Genomic DNA, 20,223 nt, shown 5'->3' with positions numbered 1-20,223 from the left:
ACATCACATCACACACTGTTTCTTTGCACAGAAATCCTGTGAAAGCCTGCTGAATGAGCTCCCATAAAATGGATTTTATCAGACGTTCTCCACATGCCTGTCGTTACAATGAACAAAAAAAAAATTACAGGGTCTTGTAGAGGCGTGAACGCAACCACCCTTTAAGCAATGAAAACAAGGCGGGTGAGAGTGATAAAAGCTAACCTTGATCCCCCTGGCTCTCGCATGTATGAGGCAAGAGTTATAATTGCGGCCAGTAAAAATGAAAGTGTGGCTATATTTGGCAAAAATCACCTTGAAAACAGTTGCAGTCAAACTTTTGCTGTAATGGGTGCAGATACCTTTTATGTGAGAAATATATCTTTCCCAAAATAAACTCTCAGCTGCTTTGACAGACAGAAAGTATAAAAAAAATCACCGAGAAAAAGCGAAACAAAGAAAACAATTTTGTGTTTTCAAAAGCACAAGAAATTGTCTGGCTCGTTTTTCTTTTGCTTCCTCTGTTTATAAAGCAAGATGCTCCAGTGCTCTCCGCTAATAGATGCTGGAGCTGGTTGCGTAAGTTGGTTGGGGCCTTAGCAGGAGCTTAGTAGCAGCCTCAGCAGTCATCAGGTCTCTGAAGGGGTCTTGAGTTAAGCAATGCAGACACATTGCTCAGTGTAGTAAAGCTCCTGGCTCCAGGTTTGATTTATGTCGACTTTGGTCAAGGCTGGGGGGCTCCATCATTCTTCAGAGCCACTGGATGCACTCCTTGGCTGACCTGAGATTGATTTGAAGAGGCAAGTTCACCTATTTTCCTGCCCTTGTGACAGCCACACAGAGGGCTCATTTATTTCCCTTATACCCCCATCACAGCGACAGGAGAGGAAGCTGTGCCCCACTGTAATGAAGAGGTGACCTTGAGTTTAGACATCAACCTTCCAGCCTGGAATCCATAAGCATCAGGATATTCAGCATAAACACACCCGCAGTGACACATCGCAGCATTGCAAAAAAGCAGTAACCTACCCTATAGACCATCTATCATATGCTCAAACGGGAGTGGGGGGGTTGGGGCCATAATAGCTACTGTCAGGTCTTCTATCCTCAGGACGCAACAAAGTGTCACAGAAAAATTCTCTGCAATGATGTGTCTAATTTTAGTGGCCGTTTGTGCTAGTAATTTCTCCATTCATCAGAAAACATTCATTATTCAGCTGTTGTAATGCTCACTAATGGCTGTAGAGACGGTATAATGCACAGCCAGAGCGCGTTTGGCCTCTCCCATCACTCTGAAAGGCTGGATGGATCTGAAGTCTGACCCTTTCGGCTGAGAAGAATCATCCTCTGACCTCTCAACTTCCTTTCAGGAAGAGGAAAATACATGAACACCCCGAGGGTTTGGGAGAAGTTCATTTATTTCCTGATATAACAAAGTGGGACACGGGACGCTTGTTGCTGTAGCCTTTCATTTGGCAGAGAATCAAAGCGGAGGCTTGTGTCTCGGGAACAAATTCACAGTGGCGTGCTGAAAGCCCAAACACCCTGGCCGCGCAGAGGAAAAGGTGAGGCTTCTGCTTCGACCCAGACAGCTGCTCCTGAGACACCTTGAAAGCATCCCAGTATTGTCCCGCCGACACGCATACACTGCTGTCTCATGATAAGACGGATGTGTTGACCTCAAAATAAGCATGCACCATCTTAAAAAGCATGCCATTATTTGTAAGAACATCGAGTCTAAAATGAAAAGAGTGACCACATACAGTAAATCATAACCTTATTTTATACACACAGACTGTTATTACATCTACTGTATGTACAGCAGCTTATATAATCGCACTTTTATGAAAAAATGTAACATTACTATTTTAAATCTGTCATGCAGTTGAGGGGCATAATACATTACTCTTTACGTAGAATACAATGTGATACAAAAACCTGTACATGAACATAAGGCTGTAACAGGGACTGATATCTATCTATCTATCTATCTATCTATCTATCTATCTATCTATCTATCTATCTATCTATCTATCTATCTATCTATCTATCTATCTATCTATCTATCTATCTATCTATCTATCTATCTATCTATCTATCTATACATACATACATACATACATACATACATACATACATACATACATACATACATACATACATACCTGTCTATCTCTATTATATATTATTATCATCATCATCATCATCATCATCATTTATACAACAATAAATAAACAGATCAAAGAACACATGGCTCATGGTGTGATATAACATATCCAATGATTCCTCCTCTGGTGGTAGCGCTGTCTAAGAATAACATGGCTGACATCATTCAAAAATTAATCCTGTGAGGGAGGCCCCTCTACAAATGTCTACCAACATTACAGGCACTTGGTTTGACTGGGAGGATTCTCACTTGAAATGCTGAAGCTTTGTCATCTCTGCTATTAAAACCTGAATCGATTCCACAGTCGAGCTTTACAAAATCTTTGGTTTGACTTGTTTTCTACTACACATATTGGATCATTATAGTTGCATGATTTACATTCAACATGTATCTTACACAAAAGGTAATAATATATAATGTGCTTTATATGTTCAATAAATATACTTTACACTGTTCATCACTGTACATGGAATGCTGTTCACTGTTTTCTGTTTGTTTCCTTCCTGTGTCTCCTACTTAATGTTCACGTTCTTGTCTAATACATTCAGGAGAGCATGACAGGAAGTTAATTTCATGTACCTCATATGCCGTGTTTGTACAGAATACAATCACATAATTGTGTCCCGGTTGAGTGAGGAAACCTGGATTGTTCATTTGTATTCTCCAAGGCCTCCTCCTCCTCCTCCTGTCTGCATTAACCCACGGTATTCCAGCTCCTCGTGGGGCAGTGTCTCACCGTCCTCATGAGTGAATCTCCATCCTTCTTGCTAACAAATCACTATTGTTCTTTGGAACCGGATTCCTCCTGAGCGAATATGAATTCAGCCTCAAGCATGCGTCTGTAATCCACTTTCTTTGATTTAACAAAGTTTGTTCACATTATTAGATTTCAACTACAGCCTTCTCAGGTCTGCTCCTGCAGCTGTAACATCCATGTCATCCTCTGTCTGTTCTCAGTCCAGCAGCAGTCTCTCGCTCTCTCTCTCTCTCTCTCTCTCTCTCTTGCTGTCTGTATGTGTCTCTCCCTCCTTTTCCCTCAGCCTGCTGCTGTGTTTTCCCTACGCCCATAGCTTTGTCTGCTGCTTTGTACATTAGGCGTGCCGTAAGGCCATTAATGCAGTGATCCACCCTTTGAATTCCTTCGACTCTGCTCTGTCTGAGGAGTTTTTCTCATATGAATCAATGCAATGAGGTGAAAATCTCTTTACTTTCAGGACCATTTTGAATTGCAGATGCTGTCACTGTCACAGTGCCCTCATTAAGTGGTGCTGACATCTTCAGTGACACTCTTCCTCACTGCTGGGGTGGAGAGGACAGATGATTACAGATGGAGGTCCTGTTGGCAGCACAGCTGTCTTTTGTTGCTGGAAACATCTGGTAGAGGTCAAAGCTCTCTGTTCTCAGGCTGCGATGCTGGAGGTGGTGGTGACGGCAGAGTCCTTGCAACGGGGCACATGTGCACCCATGCACATCCTCTTGTCTGTTTCTGTCTCAGTTGTCTCTGTCAGTACAGGCTTTCCTTAGTGGTGGAGGTGTGTGTGGTGGTGGAGTCGTCAGGCAGGGAGCCCCGGCGGCCCGGTCCTGACCGACACTGCAGCAGGCTCTGCAGCTCTCTGGACACGCTGCTGGAGAAAGCTGTGTAGATCCACGGGTTGGTGCATGAGTTCAAACTGGCCAGCAGCATCAGGATAGTGAAGGCCACTCCTGCTGAGGACACACACACACACACACGTTAGGTTTTCATCGCTTGTGGGGGCATTACATAGATGCGCATTCATTTCCTGGAGACTTATCCTAACCATAACCATAATTATAATCATAACCATAACCATTATTTACCTAAAACTTACCCTTAACCGAACCGTAACACAAACTCTAAAATTTAATGATTTACATTATAGGGACCTGCATTTTGTCCCCACAAGTAAGGTAAGTCCCTACAATGTGACTGTGTAAACAGATTTATGTCCCCACATCATCAGTAATACATGGCCACACACTACACACACGTAAACATTAGTGCAAGACAAGTGCGTAAACACACAAACTTTCACATGAACAGTTTGTGAGCAAGACCATTCTTCCAAATGGGAAGCACAGTGTGCATCACATTGTTCTAAACAAACATAAATCTGTACAACAACTATTCAGTTTGAATATAAACTGTTCATGATTATTGTTTTACATTGTATTTCCTTCAGCGATAGCAGCAGGACTGTAAATATCCCAGATGGACGCAGTCCGACATACATCCTTTTTCATTTTCTCCCTTCTAATAATAAGACTTTATGTAATACCTCAAACATGCTTATTTCACCACAGCCAATTGATGACTAGGACAAACTGATTTTAGAATACAAAGCTCATCAGGTGTTTGTGTGTGTGTATGTGACAGCGAGAGGAGCTGCCTGCCAGTAAGGACTCATTCATGTGTGTATGCATACTTGGATCTGCATGTGAGTACACTCTGCATATTGATGTCGTGTGTCTGCTTGTGATTTCGACTATGTGTGCGAGCTGCTGACACTTTATCATTGTTGATGAAATGTCAACATCTGCCGGCGTTGCAAAATCAGCGGGGGATATAAACAGGTTATTTACTGGCCTCTGATGTTTGTCTTCAATTTCAGATCAGAGGACACCCACTCAGCCTGTACTATCAGCCACTACTTACGACCACTCCGGCTTTGCTTGCTCGGTCACTGGCTGCCAGTAAAGACATCAACAGATGCTGTTCGTGTGCCAAAATGTACAGAGGCCATCCAGGGGTTTCTGGTAGTGGGTCAAAACAAACATTGTTTTTGACCTTGTGTTTCACTCACTGTTACCACATCTGAGCTGGAACAAGGTGTCCTTGGAATAATGAGAGAGATCGTGTTTAGACTCAATAAGATGGACAACAGCGTTGATCAGAGGTTGCTGTCATGGACCAGGCCTGGTTATTTAGCTATTGTTTTTGGCTGCCTATAGTGCAGAACACACAGGACAATTGAATGGATAAACTGGGCTAAAATGGATCAATCCATGTGAGGAAAAACAACTGAAGTGATTCACTGGCAGTGGCTATGACCAAGATGTCTATTTTTGTTGCTTTTAGAGGATGAATGACACACATAGTTGAATGTTGCTGTCAGGCTGATGTCATGGATGAGCAGTATCCATAAAGCATGTATATGTGGCTGACCTTGATCTGGAGGGTTGGGGTCCCAGGCTGCCCAAAGCTGGACGATGAAGAAAGGTGACCAGCAGATAGTATAGACCAGCACGATGACCAGGGTCATCCTCACTGTCTTGGACATGGCTTTAGTGATGCTTGGAGGTGGAGTGGATGGGGGCTGAGGGCAGGCATAGTCAAGGGAGCAGCGGGGCGAGCCTGAGGCCAGCTTGTAGGACGCGTAGGACTCCTGGCAATCTGAGCTGCCCAGTATTTGCTGCTGTGTTGGCAATGTTGTTGCAGTCACATGTTCACCACAGCAATGGCTGCTATTGTGAGGGTTATTATTCACACCCTTTAAGAGCTGTCCCCCCCTCCCGTCCCTGCTCTCTCCTCCCGACGCCCGTCTCCCCCTCTCCCTGGTCCGCTCATCCTCCTTTCTGAAGCCGTGGAAACGGAATAAGATTTCGTTCTTCTTCAACTCAGCCATCACCATCCTCTCTGACTTCAGGTAGATGTTATTGTGAATCTCTCGGAAGATTCTTATCTGAAAAACAGAATAAGGGCAGTTTAATATGAGGGAAACAAGACATTCCATGCAGGCATTCGAAGACCTATAAGGTCCTGAGGATTAAGTTTTATGACTGGCACGGGCCAGGATCAGATGCTTATCTTTGCTCTTGTTTGCATTTCTGCTATTACACTGACAGGAAATTTGAAACTTAAGCGAGAGTGTGTGTTGGCCATACCATCAGCTATAAACCAGTTTCAGACGTTTTTTAGCAATACCGCTACTCCTCCACTCTGTTACCATCAGAAAAGTTACCATAAAAGTTTATTGCAGCAACGTTATTTTTCAGGCTTTCCTGAGAAACTAAAACAATAACATTAAATCAAGTGGCAAGGGGTGATTCATACTTGTAGCTATTTTTGCTTTATTTCCACTGATTTTAAGGTTTGTTACTGCCAACCGCTGCTCTTCTGCCACCTTTTGCTTTTAAAAGCAACTTTATGAGGGCAACTAAGTCCAATCCACAACACCATACAGCAGTAGGTAAAATATATGTACTTAACAAGTTTGGATTTGAAACTTTCATAATTACCTCTCCTGCAGAAATTACATCATACTTCTGAGAAAGTAAAGAGGTCCTTGATTTGAAATCTGATAATGAACAAAGGTCATAGATTCTATGTTTGGCTGAGATCTGGTACATTCCACTTCCTGGCAAGAGGTTCTCAGACTGGGCAGACTTTCTGAGCAGCCGTCTCGGCAGTGGTCCTCCAAGTGCTGTGTTAATTAGGGGAAATAGCTGGACACTGGAAATATCTTTCCCTAAATAGAGCAGCAGGGCTGATGGGAGGCAGCCCAGAATGCCTTTCTGCCATGGGATGCTACATAACACCAACCGCGGATCCCCACAGGTTATCGAACAATGCCTGCCAACTGCACCCTCCATGAAAACAAGACAGAATTTCATTCATGCCACACGCTTCATTATTGGATAATGTTGCCTACGGCATGTAATCCTTGTCAATGGCTCTTGTGCAGAGATTGAGAGTTCAGCAAGTACAATCAGTGTTACCTGACAGATGGTAATGATGAGGGCGGGCAGGAGGAAGACGGCCACGGTCATCCAGGTGACGTAAGCCTTCAGGCCCCACGGCTCAGCGAAGTGACCCCAGCACTCATACTCCCCAGGAGCCACTTCTGAGCGGGAGAAGATGAACACCTGACAGACCGAACAAAAGGAGGTGGTCAGAACACCCACAGACATGACTGTCGGTTTCCTCTCCCATTAGCTGAACTCCAATGACTTCACTGAACTAAAAATAGACCAACATCTTGAGTTCTACTGTAGAAATCTGGGTGTGAACACCAGCTGAGCACTCACTTCCTATTTCACCATGTGTTTTTGTGTGTGTGTGTGTGTAAGTGCGTGTGAAGTATTGTTTGCATGCATTCACTCCTCCCTACCTGCGGTATGCTGAGGACTAGAGCCAAGCCCCAGGCCACCATGACAGGGGTGTTCCAGCGGGACATTGCTCCCCCACGGTAAGCCTGCAAAGGGCAGCAGATGGCATGGTGCCGGTCTACTGTCATGGCAACTATCATGTAGGAGGACGCAAACATGCCCACAATCTGCAAGTACTTGATGGACCGGCAGAGTATGTCAGGGCCCTGAAACCTCTCTGTGATGTCCCATATAAGCTGGGGAAGAACCTGAACACACAGATTAAAAAAGAATATTTATATTTATTTAAATAAAAGTGGCCCCTTACTTGGTGGAGCATTTTTTCCCAGTTTGGCTCTTTGAAATGTAAAAGAGGAACAAGGACAAAGTTTCTTATTATCTAATCTTCTTTCTTACTGTAAACAAACCCAATGGAAAGACTAAAACCAACAGTGAATTATCAATTATATCAAGCCTGATAGAACTTATCTCTCTGAGCCATAGACCTGAACTGTTGCCCAAAAACTATTTAAAAAACATCAGTGAGTTGGGCTAGATGACACGTTCCATAATCACTGTATTTTATTTACTCTCATACACCTGCTGCTGCTGCTGCTGCTACTGCTGTAACCACTAAATGTGTGTTAATCCGCAGCTGAAAATAGTCCCCAACAGATGCACTTTTTTACTCCTATTTGAATTTGCTGAGAAGTACAGAGCCCGGCTAAGAAATAACAATGACTTGATCCATTGGACTTGAGCCACAGACAAGGTGGAAAGAAACAAAGCATTCATAGACTTGGTGGTTTTGGTCGTTGCATTTGATTTGTTGGCAATATAAAAAAAAAGTCACATACTTTTAAGGTTTAATATCTTTGTTTTTTACAAAACCTGTCACAAACAGGCGTGAATTACACCTCATAGTTCATTGCCATAGCACTAACTTCAGTACCACTTGAAGACTTTTTTGTGTGTGTTGGTAAGTCATTGAAGCAGTGTACCACTAACCATTTATACTTCCAACCACACTCAAAACAGTTAGTCACACAACTTGAGTCCAACTAGTTAAAGAGCACTTTGCAACCTGTGCTACCTCAGACACATTTCTGAAAGCACCGCAGGCTTCTTAGACATCGTTTACATGATTTCAACAAGCTGATGAACTAGAAGTTTGTTGTTCATTCTCGTACTTCACATTCCTGTAATGGTTTCAAGTAACTTGCGAACTAACCTGAAAGAGGGCCACCACCAGGTCAGCCACGCACAGGTTGACCATGAACACATGCATCGGCGCATTGTGCTTCCTTCTCCTCAGCAGCACCCACAGCACAAAGCTATTCCCCAGGGTGGTAAGAGCCAGCACCAACCCGAGCACCGCTATCTCAGCGCGGGCCAGGCCCAGGTCCCGCACCCTGGGCTGGGGCAAGGTGTGAGGCGTGGTGGTGGAACCATTCTCAGGGAAGATCCCGAAGAAGGATCCCCCGCTGTGAGAACTATTGACGGAGTTCAGTTCAGAGACAAACAAAGACGAGGAAGAGAAGTTGTTCCTTCCTGTGGCGACCAGAGAGGAGAGGGCTAACCCATCCCAGTCCGTTTCCACACTGATGCTTTCCATTCCTGAAAGACAAACAAAGAGCTCATGTGGAAAAGCCAATAAAATCTGTGGTTATTTTGGTGTGTTTAAATGATGTTCTGCACAAAACAGTCCTCAGGAGTCAAACTGGTGCAGGATCACGAGATGCTCTGATTTTACAAAGCACAGATTTGATCAGCAAACAGTTTACTTGTTCTGTGTTATCACAATATCAGCATCCTCTCTGGCCACTTTATTAGATTTCTTCCGATTGCCCTCAAATTTGTCAGCAGAGTCATTTTATACTGAACCTTAGGCTTGAGAACTTTTACTGTAAACGCATGTTGATTATTAGCCGGAACTCTGTTTTTGGTGCGTATTTTATTATTTTCCCACAATAAATTGCTTCTTTTATGCAATTTTATGAAATGTCACTGAAAGTAATGAAAGCCAGAGCCTGTACTGATCACGCTGCCATGTGAGTTTTGTTTTTTGTTTTTGGTGCTGTCTCCAATTTTTTTAATAAGTCTTCAGTGTGTCTGTTTATCCATCGCTCAAAGCCTCAAGTTCTGTCTGACGCAAGCTCAACGTGGTTTATTTTCTTTCTCATATTTTCTCAAGGTTGATTTGACAGCTTTCCCCTCTATCCCACCACTCTTATTCCTTCACCTCCGCTCTCATAATCGCTCTCATCCCATGCTTTCCCCCATACATTCCTGTTTTCCCCTGTTTTCGTTCCCTCCCCTCCCCAGCTTTCTCTCATACGCACAGGCATTCTTTTCTCTTCCCTCAGTCACACTCTCTGTCTTGATCTCAATGAATTTCACGTTTATTTTTCTTAACTTATAAATAAATGGCCCAAAAAAAATGAAAGTTGATAGGAATGAAACGACAATTTCAGAAACAGAGTTCGTGGGACTCCGGTGGCATCCCTGGTCAAATAAACTTCACCTAAAAGAAAGTCCGGGAGGGAAAACAATGGAAGATGAAAGAAGAGGGATGAAGGCAGCGTGGAGAGAGGGTGGGAAAAAAAAACCAGCCCAGAAAAGGTAAAAGAATAGAGTTGTGGAAAGAGGCTGATAAGATAAGGAAAGAGAAGGTGGCCAACTATAACTCTAAGGAGGGTTACATGCTGTTATTCATCACAGTGTGAGTTGACTGACACCACACTGACGTATTATTGAGACTAATGTGCAAGGAGTGGTTGGGTGCACACATGTTCTAGCTGAATGGATGTTGGGAAATTTTTCACTTATGAAATTGAGAGGGAAACTAAAGTGATGGTATAGTTAAATTGAGTGTGACTAACAAGACATGGCAAGGTTGTTCTCACTACTCCACTGAGACACAATGGCCAATTTGCTAGTAATAGTGTGCTCACTGCTGAGTGCATGAGACGCCACAGCTGAACATATCGTCCAGCGCTACATGATGGCTGTGCTTGAGGAATGTATTCAGATGAACACATGACAGGCCAGGCCAGCTGGACCTCTCCACCTTGCATGAAGGTAGAGCTGTGGGCGACAGGAAGAGAATCTGAGCGGAACAGTTCCTGTTAAGTCAGACAACGACTCTTTGGTTTGAATCCCTGCTGACACACCACGCCACCACAAGGCTGCCATAAATGGAAAAACCAAGTCTGACTTATAGTCAGTCCTGTAAATCTGCATGGTGAGTTCTTAGAGCGCAGCCCTAATATCAGTCCTGTACAAAGGTCCTTTGGATCAAAGCTAGTAATATTCTTTCTATCTGTTTATTATTTTTCCTTTTTCAAGTTTTTTTTTAATTAGGGGTCTAGACAACGAGGCCTTTTTTCATCAAGGAATCTCCTGGCCTCTCTTTGTCAGAACCCGAGGAGCCTTGTGCCCCTCTCCGTAATTACAGCATCATTCTTGAGAGACTTCTTTGTGCTGCTGCACTCTTTTATGCCCTCACATAATCTCATTATGTATATTTGCCCATGTGACTAATTTCTGACCCCTTTCAAGTGTGCCTCTGTGAAGATAAGGTGTAATGACTTGGAGGTGCTATAATACTGGTGTGGCTTGAGAAATGAATCCGCAGTATTACTTTATTGTCAAACTAATATCTCCAAATTGTATTGAATAAAATGAAATAAAAGGATCAACAGCTGCTCAGAGGAATGTTCTGTAATGGTGTCAAGACTTCAGATTGCTCCATCTCTCAGTCATTAGCCTCTATTTTCCCGAATTCCTGAAGGACATAGTATTTTCTCCAAACATACTCATATCTCATTTGCATGACTGGTGCATCCAAGAAATCAAGATGGATTGTCTTAAAATTGCTCAATTGCTCAACTACAGGAGACCCACGCATAGCCCATAACTTCTGGCACCGATGTTTTGTGTCCTTAGAGGAAATTCCTTCAACTTAGAGTACATAGAGAAGGTAAATATTCCGTGGAGAAATGTGCTAGATGCAATTTAACATATTCCTTTACATACCCTGTCCCTGAAAATGTATTCCACTTTGCTTTCTCTTTAATGACACAAGCACAGCACGGCATTCCCATCTGTCAGATCGACTTAATGTTCAGCACAAATTATTCCATCTCTCTGTGCTGGATGGACTGTAGACACTGCTTTTAGTAGTTAGTGCAGTACATGGCTTCCTCCCTTTACTTTAAAGCTTTCAGTATGATTAACGATGAAGTCAATTCCTCTCTTGCTTTCCTCCCAGATGCAAGCTGGTGTTCAACCATCCATTTTCTATGCCAGCAAGCAAGTCTACAGTGCCTCAGGGAGGATAGAAACAGGTAGTTAAAGTGCGCAGGAAGACATTATAGCTAACAAACCATTCACATCTTTCAACATGTCCTGTTTCCTGGCTGTTGGTGCATGTTTTGGTCATTTCGTTTGACAAACGACGTCATGTTCCAGCTATGTTCCAGATTCAAACGCTATCTGTTTGTGCCAAAGTCTTCTGAATCCATCTTGAAGTATGTCAAATATCAAATGTCCTAATGAGACACATTTTTGGGATGAGAGATAAATGTCAAAATGACAAATAGTCAAAATAATTCAAGCTGAAAGCATAAATTGGTCATAAATCTGATGCAATATAAGCACATACAGTATAATGAGATTAAACTTGTTCATCAGCTGGATTTCAGGCAAGTTAAACAATTCTGAGCAACATCTGAAAGGACAATACAAACAGTATGCAAACAGTAGCATCGTTTTCATTCTGTATAGCTCTTTGTACATTGATAGTTATTATTATTGTTGTTATTTGCACTTTTTATAGTCCCAAACCGCCATTGCTTTTCATTATTTTCTGTGTGATCTGGAAAAAGTCAACTGACTTGAAAGTGGTATTACATAATCTGCCCACAATAGAAATCAGACTTTCACTTATGCTTTTCAGTATTGCATTATTGTTGCATGCAGTTTGAGTACATGCTGATTTGAAGCCTGGACCTCACAATAATGTAACTTAATGGTGATTTAAATAATGTAACAAAATCAATGGAAACTTGATCTGCACTGTTAAGGTTTACATAATGCAATCAAGTCTGTAGAGCATGCAACAGACTTTCATATTGTGTGATAATGAGAGGAATGAACTCAAGGTCTTAAATGGAAGACACAATCTTCTGTTATGGTCCTTTGAGTTTTGCTTGTGGGCAAATGAGAAACTACACTCTAGGAAACTGGTATTTGAATAAAAGTAGAAAACATGAGGTGGTTACTGTCTGCTGTGTCTGGAAGTCAAAATATTGGTTGTCTCTGGTGTCGTATTGCTGTCTCTTGCGTGGTAGAGGAACACATTTCTCTCACTCTTTCATGCACAGAACACCTTATTTGCATTTAAAGATGCTGACAGTGTGGATGAACCTTGCAGATGTAAAGCTAATCAGTAGCTAACATGAAACGGAGGTGGCAGCGGTGGCAGACAAACAGGTGCTTTGACGCAAGCTGCAAGCTGCCTGTCCTGTGTGTGCATGTCAGTCACTTGATTAGTTCCCTTTGACTATGGGGTCTGATCAAGTAGGACCCTTCTGTCCTCATTAGCAGCTCACTGTACACTCAAACAATTAATTTGCTAATTTCCCCGTCTACTTTCTCTTCTTCCTCTTTTCTATTCCCCCCTCACCTGTTATCTTCTCAGTTCTTTTTACATTCATCCCCCCTCACTCTATTTCTATCATTCTGTCCTCACCAATCCACCATCCCCTGTCTGTCATTAAGGATCAAAACTGCAGGGGAAACAGCTTCTCACACGGTTATCATTTTTGTTTGATTTGAATTATCACCCTTATTGGTAGACTTTGTCAGCAGGAAACAGGATTAAAATGGTCTGGCCCGATCTGCATCTAAGCGGACTGAAAATAAACATATGACTCAAACATCAGATCATGTGATCAAGCTTTGGTATTCTATGCTGCTTTCTAAGTACAGCGAGAGAATTTATTTGCATACCAATCAATAGATTCTTACACAATAAAGGCCCGGATGAGTCATGAGGTGACACAATCTGGGCTGTGCAGCATTTCATCTGCATGATGAAGCAGGTATGACCATGCTCTTTCTCCTTAAACCCCGGATATCGGTAAATTAGCTCCCCACTGACACTCTCACATGCAGCACGAATTCCCCATCTGAATGAGTTGGTTCAATGACAGATGGAAACTCTGCATATATTAATGCATTTTGGTTTGTGGAGGCACCTGCTGTACTTATTAAAAATCAGCTCTGTAACCATGATGCATTCCTTTCTTTCATGCCACTCAGGTGCTAGTCTCCACCACAGACTACAGCTCATATGAGCAATAAAAGTAAACACTTTTACTCTCTTGCCCAAACAACCCATTAAATGTTAATCATGTGGGACCACACCTCGTTGCACACACTGATACAGTCATTACTTGCCCACATTGCAGTTGTGTGTGGGCTGTGGCGCTTCTTGAGTTTTGTATTCACAAATATCACTGAGTTTATTTCCATAATACACTGGCCAGAGGACAGAACTCACTAGGTCTGGAGTTGAAGAAGGTCTAAGTCCCCTTATCAGCACTGATAAAGCCTGTTCATAAGACCACTAGCTGTTTTTCTAGTTATGTATCATTAACCAGCATACTGCCAACCAGCATGTGCCCTAAAACAAAGCAGGGCCTTTTTCATGTGACACACTGATATAAAATTCAGAGTATTCCCTCTGAATAATGGAAACTGGGCCACAGTGTTACCACATCAGCTAAAACAGGCCTGGAGGTTTGTAGTTGATATGATCAGATCTATGCCATATGATGAAATGATTCCCCGTTAGAGAGCAAACTAAATTGACCATGAAAATAACAGCAATGATGATGATGATGATTTTTCCGGATGGTGGCTACAATCAAGGAAGTCATTTTCTGCATATTAGAGATTGTGCCAAACACAGACACAGACACAGACACACACACACACACACACACACACACACACACACACACACACACACACACACACACACACACACACACACACACACAAAAGAAAAATGAAGGAAAGTGTATGATAATGGAAAAAATCCAGTCACTTTGGTTGATACAGTTTTCCAAAAAATGATTCTATAAAACAGTGATTTTTTTCGCTGATTTGTTTATTCAACTAAATATAATTTAGTTGTTGTTACACTAGAGAAACTGTCAAGACAAACTGCTGCAATGGTGGAGATGCAGGCCTGAAGAGTAGAAAAGACATGTCGCACACTCTGGCCCCATATGCTCTTCTTTCTTTAGTTGACGTTTCAGCCCTCAGGCCTTCTTCAGGATGCACAGTCATACTTTATCATACTTCCAGCGCCTTTCAACAACCCTTGGTGTGCATTACTTATCTATACTACAGAGATACAGGCCTTGACTGTCAATGAAAGCTTGTGATTTTGCTGTGATCGTTGCGTCGCTATGAAGAGAAATGTTTCTTTTCCATTTTCATATTAAGAAATGAGTCGATCTGTTGTAGAAACAGCTTAAAAGTCAGGCAATAAATCAATTAACTTTGAAGACGCAGACTTGTGTGTACCATAAACACGCAGCCACAAATTTCCTTTTTATCATCTAAACACCTTTGATTTGCCGTTTAAAATACGGGCAGGACACACGCACGCTCACGCAATTGAAATCAAATAAATACACACTAACAGACATACGAGAAAGGCGCTCCGAGGCGAGTGTATATGCCTTTTGTCGCCTCTCACCTTGTTGTCAGTGCATGGTAAGCTTTCTCAGGCGTGTCCTTTTCTCCCGGTGTGCTTTGCTCTCGTCTCGGCGGCTGTGGGACAAAGCATTACGATCCGTCACCATTATAGTCCATTAACATTGCATGCTAGAGCAGATCACATTAACAACCTGACAGTTCCCTTGAGCTTTTTTAATCCATGGAAAAACTGAGAGGACCACATGCATTTTCAGTGAGGCTCTGCTACAAAACATGTTCAATCAAACATGCCAGACATACTGTTTATGTTCACATATATCACACAAATCAGACTGACAGGTATGATAAATATACACTGTACCATTACTTGATCAAAAATGTTATGTTTAATATGCTTAATGTTTATTATGTTTGATCATTTGAAAGAAACAGATGACAACATTCAGATCGTTTGTATGTTAAAAATTAACATCAATGTTGTATAAGCTGTACTGACTGTTAAATAGTATGAGGCACATTTTTCAAATACTCTAAATATATAATAAATTCATTCATTCATCAGTGAGTGCTCTTTCCAAAACAGGTGCACTGTTATGGTACTGTTTCTAAAAAGATTTGTTAAGTTTCCCTCTAGCTCAATATTAATAATTATCAAATGACACAGATTTTCTTTCTTTTTAAGATTTTAGGAAAAGCAAGACCTACTACTTTTATGTTAAGAGAATAAATGGTATAGTAATCAGAGGAGTAAGACTCATGATGGTGATGATGACACCATGACTGTGAATAAACTGCAAAAATGAAAACATTAATGAGTAAGTCAAAATAAATGGCAAAATACTGAAGAGACAGCTTGAGCTGGGATGTGGGATGGGATCTGTAGATGTACAGACAGATGACCTAGATTGATCAGTAAACAAATGTGTTCATCATAATATGTGCAAGTTTGAGTACCTGCACACCAGTGGGCAATATTTTTGTTTTCAGTGATGATAGGAGAGTTACTGGAGGATTATAAGTAGCAAGTAGTACTAATATCACTATCAGTATCAGTAATCAGATCAAATATTAACCATGGAGGAAATGAAAGGCACTTACTTATGATCCACTTCAGTGTTGACAAGAAGTCAGTCAGCTGTCAGATTTTACCCAAAACATTCACATCTTCAGTGCTGTCAATCCAAGTCCCTCTGCTCAGCGTAAAACCAGCTGGCCCCTGAATAAATGTGGGAGGACGCACAACTAATGTCACTAAGTTTTTCCTTTGATTCTGTCAGTGTGACAGCAGAGTTCTGCAGGGTCTGTGCCGGTCCTTTGTGAGCCTGCTCACTGTATTGTCCTTGTTGTGTTGGAGTTCACAAGAGTATGTCAGAGTAATCCATTTGATCGCCATGCGTGTCCCGGCTCCTTGTGTGTCACGTTATGCTCTTGCAATGTGCTGTGCCTCCGGCACCACCGGCAGAAATGAATCTGAGCTCTGTCTGCTCCTACCTACCCCTCCCTCCTCCACTATCCCCTCCTCCTAGGTCAACCAGCCTGTCCTCCAGGGCTGAGGGTGGAGCGTGCAACTAGGAGTGGAGGAAGGGTGTTATACATACCTATGAAGTGTATGAGAGAGAGAGAGAGAGAGAGAGAGAGAGAGAGAGAGAGAGAGAGAGAGAGAGAGAGAGAGAGAGAGAGAGAGAGAAAGGTAGGTGTACAGAGAACAGAGATTATCTGCATGTGCACGTGGTGTATGTGTGTCTGTGCATGTGCATATGTGACTTGTTTTGAGGTTAATGTTTGCATTTGGGTGTGTGTGTCTATGTGTGTGTGAGACAAAGAGGGGGTAGGGGGAAGTACAATAAAAGCACCTCCCCTCATTCTAATGATTTATGTCTGGTGTAAGTCATTGATACACGCCACTCATGTTTTATTTCAAAGCTCTCCCTGTTTTGTTTTCCCTTGTCTTCCATCCCCTTTGTTGCTGGTGGACAAGGGCCGGTGCACTTCCACCCATCCAGGAATGCCGATTGGCTGACTCAGCCGGGCCAACAACAGGTCACGCCCTGTGAATACACAGAGCACTGGAGGTGAGCGCAAAGGAAAGAAAACTGCTGTATTTCAGTTTTAATGTCAAGGCTCTCCCTCTCTCTCACACACGTGATGGTAAGGAAATAAAGTTGGCATGCATGCAAACACTCACAGGTGAACACAATGAGTGAATTCATAAATACTTTTATGCACAAACTTTGAACACATGCGCACACATAAATCCAACCAAACAGGCAAATACCCAACACTCAAATTTATTTTGACACATAAATTGCAGCTTACTTTTCCCCTAAAAGCTGAAAATAACAAGGAAACTCTAGTTCATTGACATTTTACAAGTATTATGTCATGCCCATTCAGATGCCCCCAGCAGCACGCACACACACACACACACACACACACACACACACACACACACACACACACACACACACACACACACACACACACACACACACACACACACACACACACACACCATGCTATAACCAGGACACACACTCTGTTTGTCTATCCCAAAGCCATTGATCCCTGGCCAGCAGAGACAAAGTTGTCCCATGATGTCAGATAACGTGGCCGTTTTCCTCCAGTGGTGCCTTCAGGTTCACATCAGATATCTCCCTTAGTCAGGACCATTCTGTCCTGCCACTGAGGAGGTTGGGCTGTGAGCTCCCTGAGAATCACTCTAATATGATTATCCTGGCTCCTCTGGTTTTAGAGGACGTTTTGTGACAAAGCGCTAAAGCAGCAAAATTAATCCACAATCCACTTTGGTGGTTTAACAGCTGCACATGACAACTGATGAGCAGGAGAGGAGTGAAGGAGCAGCAACAAAAGGAAAAGACTGGACAAAGAAATCGCAGACAAAGAGGTGATTTGCCCAGATTTAGTGTGAGTTTTAAGGTTATGAAATACACACTTGTAGAAAAAGACACCCCGCATACAATATTCTATTTGTGAACACATCAACCCACACTGTTTTACTGTTATCTATCCCCAGGTGGAACATCTCTCACATGCTCAGTCACAGAGTGCCACAGAAGTTTTTAAGGAATGCTGAGACCTTTAAATATCTCAATCTATGACAACCTTTTCCTCTGAGATTTCTGGCTGGACATTCTCCCACATGTTGGGGCTTATTTCCAGCTCCTAGCATAGAGCCAGAAATAAAAAATGACAGCTGTTTTCCTCTGAGAAGGAGTCTCTTCGGCAATGACGCTTCTCAGGGACCACTTCATGCGAACAGAGGTGTTGACAATTATAAAACATCTTGTCTTGAGGTTATGTGAATCAGGCGTGTGGTCAATCAGAGGCCCTCCTCTGCCTGGAGAAGAGAGAGATGGAGCCAGCCCTGGAACATAGTGAGCGGAATCCAAAAACGGTCACTCAACTGCTTTTCAGTCCAAAGTGTTTTGCTTTAATCGAAAACATGGCTACCATCAACCTCAACAGAGTGATGAGGCTTAACTGGATGTTCACCCAGATGAACAAAAAGTCCAACAGAGTGATTTGTCTTCCTGCAGGACAGCCTGCATTAGGCCGTGCCTTAGGTTAAGAAGTGCACGGAGAGCAGAAAACACCTGGTCTGACAAAGTTGGCACTGAAAAGTTAAGAAACATCTGAGGGAATCATTAACTGTCAGCCGACCCATGAATAACAGGGAGAGATGAAGAATTTGGGATTCATCTTGTGTGAATCCATAATAACCAGGAAAAGATACTGTGGGAGATTACTTTGCCTATAAAGTGTGCTTTTATTTCTACCAAAGGCCCTATTACTGTCATTATTCTCAGAGCTCTTTTCCATGAGATGCAACGAACATGAATCACTTTTGCAGAGCTGTCAATGACTGTTAAAAAAAACACATTCCACTTCCATTTTGATGGTGAAGTTAATGCTTTTAAACAGAGCCACTGAGGTGAAAGAGAAGTAAAATATGTTATTTATGTAACTGTATCTATACCACAATGTTTCATTGATAGGTTGCTTCACCTAAATCACACATTTCTGTTTTATTTGTACAGGTTTTAACCATCCGATCCACCCATCCTTCATCTCTGCCTTCAGCCCAATGCTATAAAAGTGGATGGAATTTTGATTGTGGTGTTCACGGCATTGAAAAAAAAACCTTAAAAAAAAAAAAAAAATCAATGGCAACGTCTCTTTCCAGAAGCAATTTCCCTGTTGTTGCTCTGGCTAATCCACAGAACTACTGTAAAGCAGTGCCACTGAAAACGGTGTGTTGTGACACATTGCTGCTTTGAAACTGAATTTTTGATACTGTGAGCATCACAAACAAAACTCCATTCACCTCCATTATATTGAAGAGGCAGCAGAAATCTCAAACACCTGGACAAATAAAACAATTCGCATGGTTAAATACCACCAGAGGTAAGTGAAAATATGCTTTTTTGGACCAGGCCTGTATTGAATGTAGCAGCTGTATTGCAGAGTTGTAGCAGTTGCAGTGAAGTGTCCTCAAAGGGGAACCTCCCCAATTTTACATATCAAAGTCTGTTTACATGTCTTGGGGAGGACTATCGCATATGAAAAAAGACGTGTAAAATCATCCATCAGCGTCAGCTGGGGCTGAAGTTTGAAAATAAAAAAAATCTGGGGCTGTGGAGTTGGAGGAAAGTGAAGTTATCAGACCTAGATTCAAATGCTCTGTCATGGAGGGCTGCCCTGTAAGCCCCGCAGCACTCAATTCCAAGAGCAACGAGTAAAAAGCTTTTTGATTCTCTCCTTTGCTTTGGCTTTGTAGCTATGTGCACACACTGTAGTGATATATTTTTTACCTTTTGTGTTTGAGGCTATCAGTCTTGTAGGTATGATTTTTTTTTTGCTTCACTCCCGCTCAACTCTGAGACACACACTGCCATATATAGACACTGACAGGCACTATTTTTCCTTTAGGTTTGGACAAAAATGCTTATATATCATATTATTATAGTGATAAGAGTAGTATTAGTCAGTGGGGGAATGTAACTCAGTATATTTACTCAAGGACTGTACTTAAGTACTAATTTGAGGTACTTGTACTTGAGTTTTTCCAATTTATGCTGTTTTACACTTCTAGGTCTATTGTATATATGTTGCAAATTCTGTTACTAGTTACTTTTTAGATAACCATTTTTCATATCCTCTCTGTCCAGTGAGAGCTGCATAAACCAGATTTTCTGAATATGAACCTTACAAAC

At 42.2% G+C, this 20,223-nt stretch overlaps 1 protein-coding gene across 1 annotated transcript; it reads right to left on the bottom strand.

Moving 5' to 3' along the window:
* Window positions 1-3,559: 3,559 nt before the first annotated feature.
* Window positions 3,560-16,384, bottom strand: LOC139334950 (vasopressin V2 receptor-like). The gene is made up of 7 exons (XM_070968254.1): window positions 16,088-16,384; window positions 15,030-15,103; window positions 8,484-8,869; window positions 7,276-7,521; window positions 6,884-7,030; window positions 5,331-5,847; window positions 3,560-3,850 (listed from the first exon to the last, which is right to left on the bottom strand). The coding sequence occupies exons 3-7, from the start codon at window positions 8,865-8,867 to the stop codon at window positions 3,651-3,653; spliced, it is 1,494 nt and encodes a 497-aa protein (XP_070824355.1). The 5' UTR covers window positions 8,868-8,869; window positions 15,030-15,103; window positions 16,088-16,384; the 3' UTR covers window positions 3,560-3,650.
* Window positions 16,385-20,223: the final 3,839 nt, after the last annotated feature.

This window comes from Chaetodon trifascialis, chromosome 8 (assembly GCF_039877785.1).
Source record: "Chaetodon trifascialis isolate fChaTrf1 chromosome 8, fChaTrf1.hap1, whole genome shotgun sequence".
Lineage (NCBI taxonomy): Eukaryota > Metazoa > Chordata > Actinopteri > Chaetodontiformes > Chaetodontidae > Chaetodon > Chaetodon trifascialis.
The sequence above is the reverse complement of the archived record's forward strand: the minus strand, read 5'-3'. Positions and strand labels throughout refer to the sequence as shown.

What these genes read in the sequence shown, in the direction of transcription:
- LOC139334950 (XM_070968254.1), bottom strand. Translation starts at nt 8,867, where the DNA reads ATGGAAAGCATCAGTGTGGAAACGGACTGGGATGGGTTAGCCCTCTCC. An exon ending in TGGTGGTGGCCCTCTTTCAG is followed by an intron (nt 7,522 to 8,483) that starts GTTAGTTCGCAA and finishes CTGTGTGTTCAG; the next exon opens with GTTCTTCCCCAGCTTATATG. An exon ending in CCCCAACCCTCCAGATCAAG is followed by an intron (nt 3,851 to 5,330) that starts GTCAGCCACATA and finishes TGTCCTCAGCAG; the next exon opens with GAGTGGCCTTCACTATCCTG.